Source organism: Juglans regia, chromosome 11 (genome assembly GCF_001411555.2).
Source record: "Juglans regia cultivar Chandler chromosome 11, Walnut 2.0, whole genome shotgun sequence".
Lineage (NCBI taxonomy): Eukaryota > Viridiplantae > Streptophyta > Magnoliopsida > Fagales > Juglandaceae > Juglans > Juglans regia.
The window spans coordinates 1811954-1835457 of record NC_049911.1 but is presented as its reverse complement, the minus strand read 5'-3'; the positions used below and the strand labels follow the sequence as shown (position 1 = coordinate 1835457).

Sequence of the window (23504 nt, the reverse complement as noted above, 5' to 3'; positions counted from 1 at the left end):
CCCCTTCATGCCTGCTGTCAAGAGATTGGGTTCGGGTCAAAAAGGGTTGACCCGTTAAGACACGATTACTTAACGGGTTGATAACGGGTCAACCCGTTATGACCTGTTAAGAAAGTTAAAATTACATTTATACCTTTATCTAAAAGAAAAATTGTTGGAATTTTAATTTCGATATTTTTATTATTTGGATTGTAATTTTGAATTTGTAGTTAGTTTTATATTTTTTTTATAGATATTGTGATTTTAACATTTATATAAAATTACGCTAAACTTAATTAGGTTAAACGGGTTAATTTCGGGCATGTTTAACTCATTTATATAAACAAGTTGAGACAGGTCAAGTTGTGTTAACCTATTTCGTAATATTCACTAATGGGTCACAGCGGGTCGTGTTGTGTCAACCCATTATATTAATGGGTCGTGTTAGGGTTTGAGATTTTGACATGATAAACTTAACAGATCGTGTTTCGGTTGACCCATATAGTATAATATACATGCCTTAACACGACACGAACACAACCTATTAACACGATTTGACACCCTTACCCTAAAGGGTTCTCCATATTTCCCTCCCGCATGCACAAGTTCCCGAAGGTAGGGTGACAACAGAATGGTATCAAGACCAAGGTTTTAAATTTCGTTTCTTACTGGCCGGTACGATTGAAATATCCCGTACCGGCCAAGTAGCCAGTACAGAGAAGGGTATAGTTTCGTACCGACCAATATTTCGAATTTCAGCCTTTACTTTTTGTTTTTTTTCATTTCTTCAAACTACAGGCTAGTTTTGAACCCTCCCAATTCAGACCAGATTATTCCAAAACGGTATCCGAAACGACACTGTTACTAAAATATCTTGTTTCAATACCTCGACCAAAATGGTATTCAAAATATTGGTTAGGACGACAAGCCTCATCTCCCTCTATTGTCTACTTTCCTCATACATGAGTTGCTTCGGAGGTAAATTTTGCTCGTGGGCCAAGTACTCTACAGAAACCCACTGACTCCTATTAGTGGATGGTCATTGGGTTTGTGACCAGACTCTCTTACTTGCTTCTCTCTTACTTGCTTCCCCCCACATTCTTCATCCTTCAACCATTTTTTTGTTCGGTTTTTCCAAGTATTAGCTCCAAAAAAGAAGCCAGCAAGATCCGAGATCCAAATGATTGAACACGCACCCTGGGTGGCGAGTCTATTTGAGAACACAGTTGTTCTCAAATATTCTCAAATTATTTAACTACTATCACTATTATTCATAAATTATTTCACTACTATCACAAATCATATGAAATACTCTTATCCAAACAGAGCCTTAATAATCCTACCAAGTCTTTCTGTTTTGGACCAGCCATAAAATAAAGATTAACTGAGAACCAAGAAGAAGAGAACTAAAGGAACATTATATATCTTTATTTTGGATAAATTTTGACCATATTGCGATTAACATAACAAAACACTGAAGCCGAAAAATTGAAATCCTCAACCAAATCGATTTAGGAAGTTTCATTTACAAATTGAACAAACTTCGCAAAATTTTCATATTTGTAAAATTCACTATTATTTTTCAGTATTCTACTTTGAAAAGCCTCCCAAAGGAGGAGGGGAAGAAAAGATGCTATAAGGAACACCATAATTGAAGGGGCAAGATAACCCTACAAGGAACAGAAGAAATATAAAATTGACTGTATCAAGAAACCCAACAAGGTAGGGGTTTCAAGACGAAAAATTGTAGCACAACCAACTTTATGTAGATCGATGAGGATGAGCTAAACTACACTGTTTAATCCTCAGTTGGAAGAATTCTTCCTTGCAGCATAGACACGGTAAGATGCAAGCCCAACAACGGCCACCGCAGCTCCAACTGTCAAAGGCACAAAATTATTCAGTGAAAAAAAAAAAAAAAAGCTCACAGATGAATAAAACTCCGGCCCAAACATCACAGCAAAAATGATCATCCACTAGAAAAGAGAAAGAGGCCACCAGATTCAAGGACAAAGCAAATTTTATCAGTACAGAAAAATGCCTAACTTCAGAGATAACACAAACTTTAGTCTTTTATAAACCCTGTGAAGTTCAATAAGAGATCAAAGCTGGATGACATGAGACATCAGAAAATCAAAATTCACAAATTCCAAACATCGACGCACCTGAAAAGAACACAAGTGAGCGGTTTATGAGCCGATTGTACTGTTTGCGGCTTCTCCCAGCTTCAGTTTCAGGAATGCTCAAATGAGGGTGTTCTGCAGCACTCACAATCCTACGGAAAACATTATTGGTTTCACCCAACTTCATACTGATGGGTATAGGGGCCTCGATTCCCATGTCCTGACTAACCTACATAAGCATTTATATAAAAACATGTTAGACAAGTTAGGATCGAAATAGAAAAATATAGCATTGTTCATAGTATATCTATAGACTACGATTAAAAGAATAGCGGTCATGTGAACAATAGAAGGCCAGTTGATGTCAATCTTATTCTATCATCATCAACATCGTCACAGTTACTATTACTGAACCTGAAGCAAAAGATTAGCAACAGATTAACAAGCCACAAGTGCATGTCTTCCTAATTATGAAAAAAAGCACATGAATATATCTACATGTTTGGACATTGTTCAACCAAACCTAAAGAATGCCTGAAAAAGGGAAAAAGTTGTCTACCTCAAATTACAACTTGAAACTGTTACTTAATCAAATAGAATTGCGAGCTTCATTTAACCAGTTTTAATTACCATGGGTACATGGTCCAAAATGTTGGATTCAGACCACCTTGTCTAAGTTTTGAAACTTCACCAAATTTCTAACATCTCTGACCAGGAAACCAGCTTTGGAATGTCGATTTGATAAAGCATCTATTCACTGGTTGGACTTGGTAGAGTGTCATTTTCGTTTTATCATTTATATCATAATTAGACCTCTGACTTTAGGTGCTCGTGTATTCTAATCATGCAACTTTGAAATCCAAAATAGGAAAAAGTTGTCCATTCATTTCAAGTTACAAGTTCCAACCAATATTACTAATCGACTTAAAGAATACTTCTAACAGATTTTCAACTATTATCACCGAGGAAAAAGAAACTGCTTGAATAAGTTCTGTAACACAATACGCCAAAGACAGAAACCAGTGTTCAGAGCAAGGCAACAACTAAACTCACTAAAAAAATTTAGTGGATAGCTTGCATACTAAGATATGCAGGATATTGTAGTCACAGGAAATAGGAATACCCTGGTAGATTCTTGTATGGCCATAGGAAATGACTCCTGATCATCTTTAGCTGCAACAATGAGGCAGGGCACTTCAAAGCCAGTATCCTCACCATGACTAGCAACTTCTACCAGCAACTCAGTTGCTCTCTCCCATGAGAATGCATTAGAACTATAAAAGTAAAATGCAACAATCCTCAAAAACTCCAAAATGCAAATGAAAACTGTAAAATGGATCATAAATATTCTGTTATAAATAAGTTAAACTTGATTAGTAAATAAAAAAAGGTGCTACCATCTACCCAGGAAAATCATTCAATGGTATAGGGTTCTAAAGAGAGATCCTTGACTTCTGCCATTGTCATATGACAATCCTCAAAAACGCAATCATTTCTTTCTCTCCAAACGCATGGGATCATTATCCATAAGGTTTCCCTATGAGGGCCAGCAAACTTACCGATCCAACATGCCAAGAGATCCACCACAAATATCCATAAAGCATTGGCTTGATCAATTGTTTCTCCACCCCTCTTATACAAGCAGCACCAATCAATCACTGTCATGTGCCTCTTCCTTAGAGTGTAGAAGGTGAGAATCTTTCCAAGAATAGTCAATCCAAAAAAAAGCACTCTCAAGAGAGCCTTGTTTTGCCATATATGTTTCCAAAGAAAGTATAAACTACCAGCAGGATATAAAACTTCGTAAACGATCTTACTTCAAACTCCACTTGTTTAAGGGGACCCAACGAAGCCTATCTTACCACCCCGTCTCAAAGGCACGGAATAGAACAAATAAAAAACGAAGAATTTCCACCTCCCAATAGGTGTCTCACAGATAAACCAACATCCCACAAGTGTCATCAAATAGAAGTAAAAGGGCTGCCACCAAAACTCTTCGATAAACTACCTTGAGAACCTTATCTCCACACAAGAAGTCATACCAAGTCAAATAATATAGTATTCTTGTCACTTCGATTAGTTAAAAAAAAAGATTGAACTTATAAAAAAAATATAGTATTCTAGAGAAAAAGTAAGTTCACCTTTTAATAGAGTTAGTAGCTTCCAAAGTAGATACTAGATAGTTAAAACTCCTCAGGATAAAAAAAAAAAAAAAGGAGAGAGAGAGAGAGAAAGACAGTCAAAACCCATACACACGCTTTGTCTATCATACAGACAAGTTAAAAAGCCATTGGTTAAACCTACACCATGTGTAAATGTGCAGCATCATCAATAAGGGAAATTTCCCAAGAAATTCAGGAAATAGAAAGAAAAAAAAACAATACAAGTTATCAAACCAAAGATTTACCTGTCATGAACAAACACTGCTATGTCACAAGAAGCCAAAGATTCTTTATCAGATAGTAGTTTGGAAACTCCATCTTCAGGTATCTCTCTCAACACAAGGGTCTTTGTTGTTCCCTGGGGAAAATAAACAAATGCTCAGACAGAGGGATGGAACCATGAAATATGAACAAGATTAGCAATCATACCAACTAACAGTATTTTGATTTAAACAAGATAATAAATATCAGACATTTGAAAATGGAAGTATTTAGCTATTTATGATTAGGGGAATTTTTTGTATCCTCCCTTTGTACTTGCATAGCGCCTTTGAAATCATCAATAAATTCTCATAAAAGTACTTACTGATAAACTAAACTAGAAATTGCATCTGCTATCAGTAATTGTGATCAATAAACCCCCACCCTACAAAACGACTGGCACCGAAAAAGAGAAACAAATTAAGTTTCCTTGTAAAATTAATTCAGGCATCTATTGTACATTAATCAATGCCCAAGCAATTCTCACACTTGCTACCTGCTGCTTTTTAAAAAGCTTATGCAAAATCTACCCGCGGCTCAACATGATTTGGCAACTGAATTATAGTGTAATTAAATTTTAAATTTTGTTTTTTGTATTTTAAAACATACAAACTTGATACGTGAAACACAGCAAGAATAGCCTCGGTGACAGCACCAATTCTTTTAGACACAAAAAAGTTACTTGCTCAAATAGGCCCTTTTTTATTTTTATTTTTTTTTCTAATAGTGGATGGGGATTAGAGCACGGGTGTAGCTAAGAAAGTTAACTCCACCTTCTCAACCCATCAAAGGACTGACCAATGCACGTGTTCAATACTTATATCAGTGGTGCATAATGTGACTCACCCCAGGTTGATCAACAACATTCACTGCATACTGCTCATCGATGGTTGAAGCATAATTATCAGAAAAACTCCTGCACTTACAATTCATCAATAAAAAGTGTAAGATTACTTTATCACAAATTAAACCAATGGGAAGTATTGGATTTAAAAGGATTATTCAAAAACCTTCCAAGAAAAGAATTCAATAATGCAGACTTTCCAGCCTTCTTGGGCCCAAAAACAAAACACTGGAAAACATTTCTGTCTGCCTGTTGCTTCTTGCGATCCACACGCCTTCTTCTGGTCACACGGAAAGCAGACAAAGGATCACCAGGATAACCAATGTATATCAGATTCTCCATGCACCAAGCTGGGTCTATAAGAGTCATAAGAGCCCACTGCAACCACATGTCACAGAAATTTACATGTTAACAAAGAATAAAGGAATTGCTATTGTTAATTGAAATCTAAGTGCATACATTGCCACTGAAAAATCTGCATAGCATAAATCTAAACTTCACATTTGAATAAGCGGCCAAAATGGAAACATTGAGATCATATTAAATCAGTAGTTGGCTTGTAAACTCACGAAACATTACTTATAAAAAAATAAATTATGTAACATATCCACCCAACCCCCACTATAAAATAACAAAAAGAAAAGGAAAAATTAACAGTAGACTGGAAGACATACCTCCGACAAAAAACCATCAAGTGGTAACCCACCAAGTGCATTTCTCTCGGCAGCATCCACATAAGGGGCTCTATCCCAAGAACTGGCAAAAGAAGTATGCCAAACATTCGAACCCTTTAGATGCTAATCAATATAGTTACTGAGAAAGAAATAAATCAAACACTTGGAAACTTTCCTTGACATGACTTGAATCAACCATAGATACCAAAAAACTCCTTAAATATTTATTTATAAAAAAAATTAAAAAAAAATAAAAAAATAAAAAATAAGAGGTTTGAAGGGGACCCATGACTGGGGGTGAGGGTGGGGATGCAGACAATATGTGTGCATATGTTCATGTTAGAATTGTAGCCACCTCCCAGAAAGACTAAACAGTCCCCAGGTTATAGTTAAAAAGAAGAGAAGCAACCAGAAGAGAATGAAAGAAAATAATAAATATCAAAGTAAAAGATCTACACTTATAATCAAAGTCAAATTCCTAATTTCTCGTTTATGAGATGACAAATTTCCCAACTGATGGAACTATAGGCAAGACGATTTTGCCTAATTAGATTTACAAGCAAATGGAAATAAAACATGCAAAGGTTAAACAAAAATAAAAATAAAACAAAATATATATCTGACATTCTGGGAAGATGAAACATTACTAAATCAATATAAGCAAAATTCAAGAAACAAAAAAATAATTGCAAATTAAAGTGTCCAGTAAAAAGATGGGCACGCTTTCTATCTGTACATGCAAATAAATAATGCATTTAGCGTATCTGCAAGACACCTAATTGTTAGTAGTAAATATTGTGAAGACATTAAGACCACGCATTGATAGCAAGACTACGAGGATTGTCATGTTGAACCACTCAACAAACATAATTCAAAACAGATAGCCATGCAGATTGGTTAACTTAACATGAAGGTGCACAGGATGCTTCGTGGTCATGGAACATATTAATATCAAAGTAAAGCAAGCCCCTTAACAATTATGAACATAACAGGGAAAAAACTACCTCTCAGCGGCAGTAGAAAATATATCTTCAATTTCACGAGGTCGCAGGACCCCATCCTGATAGGGAAAAAAATAGCAGTCATGATTTTAAGTTGGTATACGACAATTAGCTACTTGAATAAATTGTAGGCTATCAAAGTAAATGCTGATTGCCCAAGTTATGTGATAAGATACTTTACAACAAACTCGTAAATTATCTTATTTACCACAAGTTTGCTGTAATACAATTAAAAGATTCCTGCCAATAAAATAATTTACAACAAACTAGGGAAATCAAGTACTCTAGAGCACAGAAAAAGACATACATGATCGCTGTCAAACAATTCAAAGATTCCTCTCAGATACTCAATGGCTTCATTGGTCAGCTCCACACTCTACACAAATGAAAACCAGCAATAAGCATTTTAAACAAACATTGTTGCTTCAAAGCTCCACAAAGAGTATTCAACAGTTCCGTTTTGGGGCTTTTTGGCATGGTAGGGGACAAAGATGGTTCATATACGATTATATAAAATCTTATAAAAAATCATAACTGTAGATGTCATGCTAATAAAATGACTTCTAATATTCATGCTCAACTCTGAGTTGAGTAGGGATGATCATCATAAAAATTCACAAAACAAGAAACTGATTCTTGGCAATGAATCATTAAAAACTATACTAGGTTCCCTTCAACTCCAGAAAAATATATGTATATATATTTATTATATCAACTACGCACATATAAAATCATTGTAACATTTCAAGTCAAACTGTGGCTATTGTAAAAACTGTAATTTGCCTCAACAAGATATTACCTGATCAGGGGCTCTCTTGAAAGATGAAGGGATTAGATCTTCTGAAAGTCTGATATCATTATTGTACCCAAATTTTCTGAGGACAGTCCATGTTGTCTCAAGTCGGCCTTTTTCTATGAATAGTGCATGAAGAAAAAGGAATCCGGTCAAAGTAAGCCCGCGTTCATTGACTCCTTCAGCCAGTTTTTCTGCCACAACCCTCTTCACACCTACTATTTCGGAGGGTTGCAATGGAGCATTGAAACATTTGACCTGTTTACAAGTAATCTTAGATCTCTCATTAATCTTAAGCAAAAGATACCATTAACTATGATCAATGAGAAACCCCTTCGAAAGTCTTACAAGATCATTCCCAAATTCTCAGTACACATAAACAAATATAAATAAAACTTCCAAAACGACAAGAGTCACAAACAAGGGGGGAAAAGAAACCTGAAAATCATTCAACTCTGCATCACTAAGGGCACCATCCTTATCATGGTCACAAAGAATAAATATCCGCTTCAAGGCCCGCACACATCGGGGCTTCAAAGTCTGCGTTTCCTGGTCAAATAATGGACCTGTTGGATGAAGCACAGCTTTTTGTGCATAGTAGAAAACCTCAGGGATCTGCAAATCGAATTAAACTCAAGCGATTAGAATGATAATGCATGAATCCCAAAAATGGCTTCAGATAGAGTAACTACGGGCTCATTTGGATAATAAGAATATCTCAGAATATTTGTGATTAGTAGTGAAGTAGTTTCTGAATAGTAGTGAAATAGTTTAAGAATAGTAGTGAAATAGTCAGAGAATTTTTTATAACAATTATGTTCTCAAAAGGGCCCTAAATGTATGATTAAGCAAATTGAAATCAAATCCGAGTAGTCACTAGCTTGAATGGAATTCTTGATGCACAAACAAAATTTTAATTAAAACAAATCTATTACCATACAGAACCCACCACAAAACTAGTCAACCCGAATGGGCAAATAGATGACAGGCCTAATTCTAGACAGTGCAACTTCTGCATATCATGCATATAGAACCAAACATGACCAAGCCAGGACATTATTCCTGAGGGCAACTGCACCTTTTGCAGAATATCAGCAAATAAATATCGCTACATTTATTAAAATTAAACTCAATCAATAAAAATTCCTTCCACTCTGATCTCAAACCAGATTTCACAAATTTGGTTGTGATTTACTATACTAACTAGACTCGTTCAAAAATATCATTATATCATCAAAACCCAAGCTTTAAGTAAATCAATCCAGTTTAATCTTTATTTTTCTTACAAGAACACTAGAAAGAAAGTAGCAAATTGAAAGAAGCTTCAAGGATCGCGAGCGATCAATGGACGAGCTTAGAACTCTTTTTGTTAATACTTATTCCATTGGTCAATTGTAATAGATTTTAATGAATTGAATATCCATGATTTCCTTGTATCACTTGGACACTCATGCTTAGGTGTCGCTCTTTATCATGTCCTGCATACTAGGGCTATGCCTATCTATATCATCAATAAAATTCTTGTTTCCTGACTAAAAAATAAAAGACTTATGTTTCAACAGGAAATTTTGCTTCCCAAAACAAATCAGTGTCCTTGTGAGCAAAAGCATTTATCATCTCTTAATATATCTTCCTCAATACCTTAAAAAAACCGGGAGATAAGTATGGAATATAAGCAGAATGTGGCTAGGCTTCTGTACATTTAACAATAATAAAAACATTGTTATCATTTACCAATTAAAAAAAAAACAATAAAACAATATATAGTACTATAGGAGCCCATCAGTAACACTAGAAATGTGAAATACTTCATGTGCATGAAACACAAAGCAATGCGAAACCAAACGTAATACAATCAATTAAAAAGCATACATAGAGGACCATCAATTTGTAATACCTGAATTTGTTTAACTGCCGAACATTGCATGAAACACAAAGCAATGCAAAACCAAACGTAATACAATCAATTAAAAAGCATACATAGAGGACCATCAATTTGTAATACCTGAATTTGTTTAACTGCCGAACATTCAATACAAGTTTCAATCTCCCGAAATTGTTGCATTATTGGTGACATCACTTGTTCCAAGCTCACCTGCTGGTTCTCATCTCTCAAATCCAGCTTACAACCCACCACTATAACAGGGACTTTCACCTGTTCATCGAATTAAAGATGTCCAAATGAGAGAATAATAGTTAAAATTAATGTGGCTCCACATTTTTTTTATTGGCACCGGGTGTCCAATAACTTAGTCCCGACTAATCCCAGGGGAGCACAAGCTCTTGGCAAGGAGTTTCCCGCAAGTGCATCTCGGTTAATTCAAGGGGAAATTCCCCAAATCTAATGACCCCTATAAATTGTTTGCACTCGAGAGGATTCTCCACATATTTTTATGGAAACAATTTCCAAAATCCCAAAAAAGAAAGAAACCCAAGAGGCCAAATTTAATACAATGATTATACAGTCCGGCTGGAATTTCCAACCAGAGTATGCCTTTCTTTGAAAAAGGTATCTTCCACCAAATATTTTCAATAAAGCAACATTTGGAGAAGGAAAATGAAAACAAAGGATAGAGACCTCTAATTTACGAAGTTTTGGCAGCCAGAAAGTACTCAATCGGTCGAGAGTAGTAGGCTCATCACATGCATAAGTAAACACAACTGCATCAGCCCGCTTCAATTCTTCAGCAACTTTACCATCATCCTCCACACTGATTGAGAAAAACAGAACAATCAATTATTCAATATCAAACTAGAAATATTTGCGTGTTTCCCACGTTAAAAAAGAAAAACTGATGGAACCTTTTTCTCGTCATCCGAAAGGCAAGAAACTAAAAATTCTGCAATTTCCAGTTCGAAAGAAGCTAATTGTACTAAAGCCAGTCAAATAGAGGCATTACTTTTCTTATTTCAAATATAGGAACAAAAAGACATAACGGTCAGCAACCACACTGCTCTTCAGAAAAAAGACATAACGGTCAAGCTAAACCTGTAACTCCTGTATTTTAATGCTGCCTGGTTCTAGAAAACAATGCATGTCAGTAGGAGGGCCATGAGAAATCAACTTTACGCAAGGCCTCAAAGCGTCTTCACTACTCTAAATTTTAAACCAAACTATCCCAAAAAGTTGCATTAGACCCAATTCTTGTTTTCTTGGAGTATAAAAAATAAAATTAAGAAATATTCTGATAATATTTTACGCTTTTAACACATTTCCACGTTTTTGTGTACATGGGCTATGCCTACCTTCCTCATTAATAAAATTTTTTTTTGATAAGTAATAAGTTATTTTATTGATATGAAAGAGGCATAGCCCAGGTACACTAGAAGTATACATGTGAATACACCAATTAGTGACTCGAAACAGTTACAAGGAAATCATGAAAACTAAGACCATTCAAATCAAGAGCAATGGCCCACACAAACAAGGTCTTCCAGAAAAAGTTCCTAAACTCTTCCAAAGAGCGTTCATGATCCTCAAAAAGTCTCTCATTACGTTCGTTCCAAATACACCAGAAAATACATATAGGAACCATCTTCCACACTGCTGCAATTTGTGCTGTTCCTGAGATCCCATTCCAGCTTGCTAACAAGTCAACCACCCTACCCGGCATCCCCCATGCTAATCCCATTCTACTGAAAAAATTAGTCCATATATCTCGAGCAAACTCACAATGAAGAAGTAAATGGTCCACCGTTTCCCCACTTTTTCTGCACAAACAGCACCAGTCCATAATAATAAGGCCACGTCTTCTAAGATTATCAAAGGTCAGAATCTTCCCTAGAGCTGCCGTCCACACAAAAAATGCAGCCTTTGTCGGTGCTTTAGTCCTCCAGATATTCTTCCAAGGGAAAATATGCCTTTGGTGCATATTAATGGATTCATAAAAAGAGCTTACCGAAAATTTCCCTTTCCTAGAGGGGCACCAAACCATCGTATCTTCCAAAGTGGCAGCAGTGGTAATGTTGTACAGCATGCTCAGAAATCCCACCAGCTCATTCACTTCCCAATCGTGTGCATCCCGAGTGAGGTTGATAGTCCACTCCTGTGTGCCTTGGTTAAGAACCCGCAAGTCAGCCACCATAGCTTCTTTTTCCCGTGCAATTCTGAAAATCATAGGATAAGCATCCTTCAAGGCCGTGTTTCCCAACCACACATCTTGCCAAAAGCTGATCCTACTACCATCCCCCAAACGCAAACGAGTGTTACTAGCAAAAGAGCCCCATCCTTTTCGAATAAACTTCCATAGCCCCACTCCATATGTCCCCCTACCCTCTTTAGAACACCAACCCCCTCTTTCACTTCCATACTTCATATCCACCACCCCTTTCCATAGAGCCCCCCTCTCATGGTTATAACGCCATAACCATTTCCCTAATAGGGCCTTATTGAACGCCCTCACATTCCGGACCCCCAACCCACCGTCTCTCAAAGGGGAACATACCTTTTCCCACCCAACTAGATGGAACTTACGCTCATCTCCTAACCCACTCCACAAAAAATCCCGTTGAAGTTTCTCTATTCGAGAAGCAATACTTGCGGGGAGGGAAAATAAAGATAAGTAATAAGTGGGTAGATTGGATAAGATACTCTTCATAAGTGTGATTCGCCCCCCTTTAGAGAGATACAACCTTTTCCACCCGGCCAACCTACGCTCAAATTTTTCCAGCACCCCTTCCCAAATTGTCTTTGCTTTGAAAGAAGCCCCCAACGGTAACCCAAGGTACTTCAATGGCAACGAAACAACCCCACATCCCAAAATATTCGCCAACCCTCTAATATTTCTGACTTCTCCAACCGCAACCATCTCCGTCTTTGCAAGATTAATCTTCAACCCGGATACCGCTTCAAAACATAGTAAGATGGCCTTCAAAGATTGTATATGCCCTTCATTTGCCTCACAAAAAAGCAAAGTGTCATCTGCAAACAATAGATGAGAAATAATAGTGGAACCATGGGTATCTCCCACTGAGAAACCTGAAAAAAATTCTCCTTCTACTGCCGCCGACACCATACGACTTAGAGCCTCCATAACTAAGACAAATAAGAGAGGTGATAGAGGGTCACCTTGTCGCAGCCCCCTCGAACTATGAAAAAAACCCACGGGATCACCGTTTATCAGAACCGAGAAGTGAACCGATGACACACAGTATCTCATCCACTTCCTCCATTTTTCCCCAAACCCACATCTCCTCAGCATGTACATCAAAAAATTCCAATTTACATGATCATAAGCCTTCTCCATATCGAGTTTGCATAAGATACCTGGATCTCCCGACTTGAGCCTGCTGTCCAAACATTCATTAGCTATAAGAACCGAGTCCAAAATTTGTCTCCCCCTCACAACATTTTGAGACTTAGAGATAATCTTCTCCATGACCGTGCTCATCCTGTTAGCAAGAGTTTTGGCAAGTATCTTATACACACTGCCCACAAGACTAATCGGTCTAAAATCTTGTACCTCTCTTGCACCGGCCTTTTTAGGGACTAGTGCAATAAAAGTAGCATTTAAGCTTTTCTCAAATCTTCCATGACTGAAAAATTCCTGAAAAACCAGCATTACGTCCTCTCGCACCACCTCCCAACAAACCTGGAAAAAAGCCATTGTGAATCCATCCGGGCCTGGAGCTTTATCTTTGTTCATATTCCTGATTACTTGTTTTACCTCTTCCTCCTCAAATGGTCTCTCCACCCAATCCATGCTATATTGGTCAATTACCTCAAAAGCTAAACCATCTATTGTGGGCCTCCATGGATAAGGTTCCTCTAACAAAAGTTCAAAATGCCCTACCACATGTTCTTTTATCTCACCCTGATCTGAAGATACATCTCCATCTATGCTCAAAGACTCAATGTAGTTAAACCTCCTATGTGCATTGGCCATGCGATGAAAGAACTTTGTGTTTTTATCCCCCTCCCGAAGCCACAAGGCCCTTGACTTTTGTCTCCATGAAATTTCCTCCATTAAAGTCAATCTTTCCAATTCAGCAACTACCTGACCTTTTCTGATATTTTCTTCCCCTACACCCTCCAGACCTTGTAACTCCTGAAACAAACTCTTCTTTTGTAAAGTTACATCACCAACTACCTGTTCATTCCAAATCTTCAAGTCCTTCTTCAAAGCTTTCAACTTTCCAGCCAGTACATAACTCGGATTGCCCTCAAAAAGGTATGAATTCCACCATTGCCTGACCATCTCCACAAATCCATCCATCTTTAACCACATATTCTCAAACTTGAACGGCCTTCTACCCCCTTGAGTACCGCCACAAGCTAACAATATAGGGAAGTGATCAGAGCATATCCTTGAAAGCCTAGTTTGACTTACTTCTAAGTATTGTGTCTCCCACGAGGGAGAGATGAGAAATCTATCAATTCTTGACCAGGCTTGATTATTTGACCAAGTGTAATCGCCTCCCATTAGTGGTAAATCCATAAGGCCTACCTCAAAAATGAAATCCGAGAAGTCCACCATAGCTTGGTTTTGTCGACCCGCCCCTGAACTTTCGCTGGAAAATCTTGTCACATTAAAATCTCCACCTATACACAACGGTACCTCCCACCAAGAACATAGGCCAGCAAGCTCATCCCAAAGCAACCTCCTCTCACTGTCCAAATTGGGACCATATACCCCAATAAACGCCCATAAAAAATTATCTTCTGTGTTTTTAAAAAAACACCCAACCGAATATTCTCCCACAAACTCATCACTATCTTCCACCACCCTCTTATCCCACATAATCAAAATTCCACCCGAAGCCCCTTTCGAAGGCAAATATGACCAGCCTACGTATTGACAACTCCATAAGCTCCGAATAATACTTCTATCGATAAACTTCAACTTTGTTTCTTGTAAACAGATAATTTCCACTTTCCATTGCCTTAATAGAGCTCTTATTCGCAAACGTTTATTAACCTCATTCAGCCCCCTAACATTCCAACACAAAATTCTAGGCTTCATTTAACAATTGTTCCAGCCCTCCCCTTGTTTCTTGTACGACTTGCACTCCCCTCTTTTCCATCATAATTAATAGACCACATCAGCCTCTTTAACTCCCTATTTCTTTTTAACCCTGTACCATGTTGTCCTGCCTCAATGGCTATAATCAGTGCCTTGAACTGTTCTTCATATCCTTTACACGAAATTCCCATGCAACTTTGAAGTTCCTCTACCTTTTTCAATACCCAATCATCTGAAACATTAGGAAAAATCATTCTTATTGGAGTCGGATCCACTCCTGCAGACTCCTCCCCCACTTTAGAGCATTTATTTGGTTCAATCATCTTCAACTGACTTTCTCCTACCATCTCTGATGCGCTCCCACACTCTACTGTGACCTTTGCTGTGGACCACTGTGACCTTTGCTGTCGAGCACCTTCTGGATGTGCCAGCAGCTCGGGCCTTTCCACCAAGAGGTTCTGTGGTGTCCCGGGTAACCCCTGACTCCCCGAGAGATTCTGTGGTGTCCCTGATGAAAACCCACACCCATCTTCATCCAAACTCACTTCCAGACCTTCCCCTTCCGCGATTTCTTCCACCTCCACCTCCGCGAATTCTTCCACATCCACCTCCGTCGGTTGTAGTGTCACCGCCAGACCACCCACTACCTCCCCATGAGCCGTCGCTCCCTTCTGTTCCATCCCCTGTCCAAGACTCGGTCTTGTTGTATGTGTATCGGGCCCCTCCATCGACCTCGAAACCTCGGAGGGTTTCGGGATATGCTTCTCTGTCGCCGACAACAATTCCATCGAGGCCTCTGTTTCCTCCGTCGACGTCAACTGAGGTTGTGCCGGCGTCGGCGACCCTGGCCCACCCCCCGATGGGCCTGCTGACCCACTCCCCACTGGGCCTGCAGGATGGCCTGCTTTCTTTCTCCAGAAAGAAAGTTTCTGCGGTATGGGCTCAGCTCGAGCTGACCCATAGCCCTGGGCTTTCCCTATGGGCCCAACCCGCCCCATTTCTTCAATACCCAGACCTCCTGCCCCGTTTCTTCCTCTATCACCCGCCCCACACTCCTGCCCCACTTCTTCTTTACCCAAAACTCTGCGTATAAGCCCCTTTACTTTAACACTCATCTCCTCCAACGAAGCCTGCAAATCCCGTAATTCCTTCAAAACAATTATCTCACTCTGCCCAGCCCACCTGCCACTACTATTTTGTCTCTGATTTTCTCCCAAAACAGTGAGATTTCCTGACCGTAGTAGACCTGCCATATCTGACTTTTGCACATCTCGGGTTGACTGTAGAGCCTCCTTGTACTTCATAGCAGACGTGAGAGTTTCTGCCTGTGTAGATGGAAGAACTCTCCTCTTCCCACCTACAATGCCAACCTCCCTCAATGCCTCAGCCAGTTTTCTCCACCCCCACCCATTTCTGTCTCCAGGAATTATAATGAAGCTCCTACTACCACCTCCACTATAGACCACCAGAGCCAAGTAAATGCCGCGAGAATTAGAGCCTTTTTGCGCTACGAAGGCTCTATTACCTTCTCTGAAAACAGAGTAATAATCCTTACTGCCATGTTTATGACAGCCCTCCAAGGTTTTTGCCGCCCAAAGAGCAGTGTCCAAACCCAACCTCAGGTTTTGCATTCCTTTCCACCCTCTCTCAGTGATAAGCACTCCACTCCCATCTGCCCTCACCTCAAAAAACTTGGACTCAATTGCTACACTTCTCACAGTGGACATTTTCCTTCCAAAACCACTCCACCCAACCACCCTCAAACACCCCCCCCACCTTAAACTCAACTGAGCTACATGTTAAACACCCCAAGTAACTGCCACTAATGACAACCCAATACCAGAAGCAAGAACAGAAAAACAAGCCAAGAGAAGCAAAAGTGTACGGAGAGAGAAAAAGAGACAATATATGAATTGTACAATGAAATAGAATCTCAAGAACCCCTCATTAATAAAATTATTCTTTACCAATAAAAAAACACGCATTTGCACATTGTCAACTGAATAGCACACGACTGAAAATGGAAATTGAACAAATTATTTTCCTATTCTAAGAGAGAACATATAATATTTGCTTTGCAAATGACGCAGAATGACTGAACCACAAATTCGTGCAGTTTTGACAATTTTCACGAGCATTAAATAACCAAAGCCTAACCCCAATTTAGAATCTCAGTGTCTTTTCTTTTCATGCTCTTCCTCATCAACCCTACAGCAATACACATCCTCATCAACCATACGGAGACTATGAATAAAGCAAGAATAAACTGAATACCTTTGTCTGGGTTAAGTAAATAAGCTGAATCTCGTCCAATGATATAATGCAATATTCTAATCCAACGTCAAAATAAAAACTTTGTTTTCGTCTAATTTCCTGAAGTTTATCACCAACCAAACAGAGCTTTAAAAATAAAAAATTGAAGAGTAGAAACGATACCGAGACGAAGTGTCGATAATTGTGATGGGCACGCGGTCAGGGAAGAAGTCCTCAGGCAGCCTAGTCGGAGGCAACACCGGCGGCACGTTCGCCGGAAAGTTCTCGGCTGCAACCGTCACAATCAAACTCGATTTACCGCTGCCTCGGTCCCCTGCAACCACGATACGCACCCCAGTCCGGCCGTATGGGTTTGTTGTCCCGGCTGAAGCTTTCGCCATTGAAAAATCTTCAAAGAATGCAAACCCCCAACCCCCCCAAAAAAAAGCCAATCATAGAAGCTCGCGCAAAAGCAATGGCATAAATACAAATATCCTAATTACTGAGCACTCGAGGACAAGAACTGGGTAGAGAGGAAGATGATGAAAAAGAAGAAAAAAAAAATTGTGTTCAAATGAAATTGAAGACTCTGACGGAAATGAAGGCACAGGTGCTAATAAACCTGGAAAAATGGGCTGAAGATTAACAATACCTTGTGAGTTATAATGGAGAGCTCGAAGAAGAGAACCGGAATACCCTAGCAAGTAGAGAGAGAGGGGTTTGGCGGCTACGGAGAAAGGCTTTGCAAATCCTCAAGTGAGAGACGAAGCTTCAGCCTTCGGACAGAAACAATATATATCTTTTATATTTGTTTTCAAAAAGAAAAACATACTCTCTGTTTGAGTTTGTGATCGGACGGCTGGGATTTAGAGAAGAGTGTACGGAAGGGGAAGGAGACTAGAAGAACTTGTTGATAAATAAATATTATTTATTTCATATCACAATATCATCAAATTACAAAACTAATGACTTTTATTGATTTTATTCATTATACTTATGACAATTATAATGACAATAAGAATTTTAAAATCTTAAAAAATAAATTTAGATTATTTGGTAAATTTTAAACACCAAAGTGTAGGTACCTCCAAGAAACAAATTAGGATTTAAATTATCAAAATTTTGCCACTATTTGTGATAAAAATGATAATTTAAGCATTTGATATGATATATAAGGTAATATTCTTTAACAATCTTCTCAAAATAACGAACTATAGATTATGATAGTTAGTTACGATTTCCGATCGCCGTATCTTAATCTATTATATAGATTGTGTTAAAAGTGACAATTGAGATAATTATCTCTAAATTAATAAAGGATCGTCGAATCGATCGACCGACCTATATATTATTTTGTTTTAAATTTTCTTGCTTATAATAGTTTATTGCGGAATTGGTTGTTTGTTAGGGTTAAAAAGTCATAATTTTAAAAATATATGGTAAATTTAAAAATAATAAAGACCATAACTTTATACATGGTAACAAATAAGTGAGGTTAAGTTGTACCTTAACTTTAAATATAGATGGTAAGAAATATGTAAGATTAATAAACTTACACTTTATATTATATGAAGTCAAGATAATTATTATGACTTTCTCACCTGTAAATTAAAGCCTAATAATGGTGATTGAAGTACCATGTAACTCCAATTTAAATATATAAATGATTTTTGTTGTACCGTCTGAAATTAATGTATCTATTTGGATTGTCTTACTTTTTATAAAAAAAAAAAAATACTATAATTATAAAAGTAAATTTATAAATTGACGTAATTTATAAAAAAAATTCCTACTTTTACCATAATCCATATAATGAAATAGTGTAACATTCATGTAATGGAAGAACAAAAAGTATAAATAGGTAAATTCCTCAAAAGAAAGTTGCAAATAATTCACTTAAAAATTGTTATTAATTAAGGAAAAAAAGAGAAGAAAATAAAATAGTAGGACGGTGAAAGGCCAATCACGTTTTTCAATTCCAAGAAAAAGCCATTTCGTTGGTCTTGGCGTCACTTTCCATCAAAACACATTCACATATGATTAGAAAAACAAAATTGCATTTCCTTTCCCAGCTACCTTCATGGACGTTTCTACTTTCCATCGCCTTCTCTCTCTTCCGCGGTTTCACCTAACTGGTTTATCCCCCGCTCTCTCTCTATATATATAAAAATATGTACAGTCGTGTGCATTCTTGTTCTCGATTTTTTGAGGAATATTGAAAATTGTAGATGGGTCTTGATCTGGAATCTCTGTCGGAGGCAACTTCAGGGGCCATAGGATCCCTCTTGAGCACCACCATCTTGTACCCGCTTGATACTTGTAAGACGAAGTACCAAGCCGATGTTCGATCCCATGGCCAGCAAAAATACAGGTTTGTCATCTTTTCGTTTTCTCAAATGATCATTTGTTTTTCTTCCAATCTTTCATCATAATTTGTCGTTTCATGATCTGGGCCTGTATTTTTCTTTCTTTCATCATGGTCAGTGTTTATCTATCTGGTAAAGTCTTATATTCGCTTATTTTTGTTTTAGGACTGTACTGGTTTTATATAGCCTCTGTATGGAAGTTTTAATGTAATTCGGTTGTATAGAGAGAGACATTTGAGCTCTTATGGTGTTCTTAAACAAAAAGATTCTTGCTTTCTTGATTAGTTGGAAAATGAAAAGCGCAACGTTATATACGAAGAGTTAAAAGGTCTCCCAGATCAAACAAGCTGAATTGGGGTTAATTATATTGAAGCGAATTTGAAGTTATATTAATGAGCAGTTGTTCGGAAAAAAAAAAAAGGAAAGAATTTTATGATGCAATTGGTAGTCTAGATTCTTTTTTATATATATAAGAAGGCAGTCTAGACTTTAAGGTACCTCTAATTGTTGAGTCTATTTTTTTTTTTTTTTGTCGTCCATTACTTTCGTCAATGAAAAGTTTCATATTTTGTTTTGATCGTTTTTCAGGCAACTCATAATCCAATTATCTCTTTTTTGTTTTTATTTTTATTTTTATATTTTTTGTTTATGGGTATGTGATAGCCTTTAGCATAAAGACTATGTAAATATGGCACCCTTAAAAAACGACTATGTCGATATAGTTCTGAAGCTGTTTCGTAGTTGGTCATTTGCAAGAGTGGTATCATGTTGTCTGGTTGGCTTTTACGATTACATCTGGTGGGCGCTGGTTTCCCCTTTAAAACTGTGTAAATGTAGTCCTTATAAAAAAAAAAAACTGTGTAAATGTAGTCCTGAAGTTTTCTTACTTTGTTATTTTCAAGCGTGATATCATCTTGTCTGGTTCTTAGAATTATCCATGGTGCACACTGCATGGTTCTTCCATCTAGCCATTCTAATAATATCATGTGAGGTGCTTTATGATGGAAAAGTTTAGTGTTAGGTCGAATGTCTATAGTACAAAAACTTTTCATTTAGTAGGAGAGTTGTTTGGCACCAATGATTATGAGATATTTGTATGTATCTTCATGTACGCACATAAATAGTTATATAAGTCACTTGTTTTTCTTTGGATCGGTTAAACAATAATTTCATGGATGAAATAGTTATAAATCACTTGTCCTAAGTGCATATAACATTGCTTTCTATAATTTAGCTGTATAGAGGTTGCTTTCTGAATTGTCTTTTGCTTACCAAACTGTTTAATTTCTACTGGCCGGAATGCAGTTATATTAGCAACTGCAACCTAAACAAAGTTGTAATGCTTCTTTCCTTAGAAGAGCCTATAGAATTGAACTTTTTCTGATTGAGCATCCTATAGTCTCTTTGCTCTTGTTATATTATTTGTATCCTTAGTGGAGTTGGAGATGGGCATGGAATATGCTCCTCATATGTTCTAACTTCTCATAGCAATGCATCTACACAATGGCTGTTGCGTGGTTTCAGCATCCTAGGTAAAATGTAGCTTGAAGCTGAGATTTACATCTTATGTAAGCACAGAATTCGTAAGTCAGAGGTCAGGTCTTTGATTTGGCTATGATAGTTTAGTTGATTTCACTTTTTATGGTTTTTGTAGGAACCTATTCGATGTCTTAAGAGAAGCAATTTCTACCCATCAGGTTCTTTCACTATACCAGGGCCTGGGTACAAAAAACCTGCAATCCTTCATTGCACAGTTTGTCTACTTTTATGGCTACAGCTACTTCAAAAGGCTATATTTGGAAAGAAGCGGTGCCAAAAGAATAGGAACAAAAGCAAACTTAGTTATTGCAGCTGCTGCTGGAGCTTGCACTGCCATTGCGACACAGGTAAGCCATTGAAAGGCCACACCTCCTTCATTTTGGTATCGAATCATCCCTCATTACACAATGTAAAATCCAAAATCTAATAGGTGCCAAAACTACTGTTCTGGACAACCATATTTGTGATTTCTTTTTGTAAGTAACTATATTCCTAATGTTAGTATCCATGTTTGCAGAATATTTCAAATATGATGTTGGGAAAATAGAATATGGTATTGGAACCAAAATTAATTATATTTAGAAATGTCTATGTGAACCAAACATTTCTCTTTAGAAATATATATATATATATATATATATGAATTATATTTTCATGTAATGCTCCATTTGGTTTCATAAAAGATTGCAGAAAAAGGTGTGATGATTTGAATAAGGAAAGAAATGAGACAGACATGAATGAGTTTCTCTGCTAGAGGATTACGGAACTTGGGGCTTTGGTTTTGGCATGTACAGCCTGGGATTTACTTGTTAATAGGAAGTGGAAGCATTAGTTTTACCTATAAAAGAAAGTGAAAACACTAGTTCAACTTCTATCATACTGTGTGTTACATTTCCAGTTAATTATTTGCTATTTGAATGTAGTTTGATGAACTTAGAGGGAGGAGGGAGGGGGGTCGGGGGGGATTATAGTTTTTTTTATGACGATCTTATAATTTTATTGCTTTAACATATATATTACACCTTTTTCCTCTTCCACCAGTTTTGGCTAAAATATGTACAGATATTGAAGGCTAATGTTAGGCTATCTGTTTATCACTGTATAGCCCCTGGATACAGCTTCCTCTAGGATGCAGACAAGTGCATTTGGTAAATCCAAAGGGCTTTGGAAGACCCTTACGGAGGGAACTTGGAGTGATGCATTTGATGGCCTCGGCATCTCACTTCTGCTGACCTCAAACCCTGCAATTCAGGTATTTGACCTGGCCTACTGGCTTAGAAGTATATTTTGTTCAAATCCTTCACTTCACGTTGTAGTGCCATTCTTGTGTTACCTGACCAGACATTTGGTTTGAAGAATAAACCGACTTAGACTTAAATTATATAATACTGCAGTATACAGTATTCGATCAGTTGAAACAGAGACTCTTGAAGAGAAAACAGAATGAAGCCGGGAATAGTTTGTCTTCAGAATCCCTTTCTGCCTTCTCAGCCTTTTTGTTAGGTGCAATTTCAAAGAGTATTGCAACATTTCTGACATATCCTGCAATTAGGTGCGAGATGTTCTATCACTCTTACTTCTCTAAAGAATGTAAACTTTGCTTTCATGCTTTCATGCTCTCATGCTGCAACATGTTAACCTTTGGTATTTATAATTTTTTTGGATTTAACTGCACACAGGTGCAAGGTCATGATTCAAGCTGTGGACTCAAATGATGATGGAACAAAGAAAGATCGGCGAAAATCTCACAAAACAGTGCCAGGTGTTCTCTATGCTATATGGAGAAGTGAAGGAATAGCAGGCTATTTCAAGGGATTGGATGCTCAGATCTTGAAGACTGTTCTCAGCTCAGCACTTCTTTTGATGATCAAGGAGAAAATATCTGCAACTACTTGGGTTTTTATACTTGCAACCAGAAGGTATCTATTGCTCACAAGGGGTAGATTAAAAAGTGCTTGATGGTTAATATAGTGATGGGAATTTACATAAAATCCAATGTGAATACTCTTGAGTTTCTATTCAGTTTTGTTGGAACAGATGATGTCCTTTATAGAGGTGGGTTAAACATCCCAGGTAGAAACCTCTTGTTTTTCCCTTTTTGTTAGTGGTTGGTTCGTTTAAGTTAAATAGCAATAATTGCTAGGCATGCACTAGACATCAAAGATATGACAATCCTTTATGCTGCAAATTTTAATTGAGAGAAATAATGTTGTGCGGGAATATTTTTCTGCATAAACTGATTGTGATTATGAATTTAAATTATAATTACTGTCATGTATCATTGAATTATGATTAATGGGAGTGTTTTATCCATTTTGTTTGCCCCATTGACAGTGAGTTTGAAGAAAGGAAAGCCCACTAATAAAAACTTTAAATTCATGTTGTCGAAAGGGGAGGCACTAGTCAATTAAAGATCATTTTTAGTGGCTGTTAAAAGTCTCAAGTGTCGGATTAGGTTGCTTTAACAAGCACGCCAAGTCAGGATTTGAACTTAAAAATCTTTAGTTGGTGCCTCAAAAGTCAATACAATTTGATGATTATCATGTT

The 23504-nt window shown here is 37.4% G+C and overlaps 2 protein-coding genes and 1 long non-coding RNA gene across 4 annotated transcripts; 2 read left to right on the top strand and 1 right to left on the bottom strand.

The window, feature by feature from the left end:
- Positions 1 to 1467: 1467 nt before the first annotated feature.
- On the bottom strand, positions 1468 to 17830 carry LOC109007813 (mitochondrial Rho GTPase 1-like). Its single transcript, XM_035695573.1, has 15 exons — positions 17705 to 17830; positions 17236 to 17461; positions 10416 to 10548; positions 9843 to 9992; positions 8276 to 8452; positions 7844 to 8095; positions 7352 to 7420; positions 7048 to 7103; positions 6044 to 6125; positions 5536 to 5747; positions 5372 to 5441; positions 4510 to 4622; positions 3226 to 3376; positions 2145 to 2331; positions 1468 to 1858 (listed from the first exon to the last, which is right to left on the bottom strand). The coding sequence occupies exons 2-15, from the start codon at positions 17451 to 17453 to the stop codon at positions 1785 to 1787; spliced, it is 1944 nt and encodes a 647-aa protein (XP_035551466.1). The 5' UTR covers positions 17454 to 17461; positions 17705 to 17830; the 3' UTR covers positions 1468 to 1784.
- Positions 13854 to 14074, top strand: LOC118349843. The gene is made up of 2 exons (XR_004802791.1): positions 13854 to 13947; positions 14008 to 14074. It is a non-coding gene; the product is annotated as an uncharacterized LOC118349843 (long non-coding RNA).
- A 1233-nt stretch (positions 17831 to 19063) lies between the features above and the next one.
- LOC109007812 (peroxisomal adenine nucleotide carrier 1-like) lies at positions 19064 to 23238 on the top strand. 2 transcript variants are annotated; one of them, XM_035683077.1, is made up of 5 exons: positions 19064 to 19423; positions 21073 to 21304; positions 22063 to 22209; positions 22352 to 22509; positions 22637 to 23238. In XM_035683077.1, the coding sequence occupies exons 1-5, from the start codon at positions 19281 to 19283 to the stop codon at positions 22914 to 22916; spliced, it is 960 nt and encodes a 319-aa protein (XP_035538970.1). In that variant the 5' UTR covers positions 19064 to 19280; the 3' UTR covers positions 22917 to 23238. The 2 variants fall into 2 exon arrangements, with proteins under 2 accessions (XP_035538970.1, XP_035538971.1); XM_035683078.1 differs by lacking the exon at positions 19064 to 19423 and adding an exon at positions 20598 to 20986 and having other exon boundaries at positions 22637 to 23193.
- The last annotated feature ends 266 nt before the right edge of the window (positions 23239 to 23504 follow it).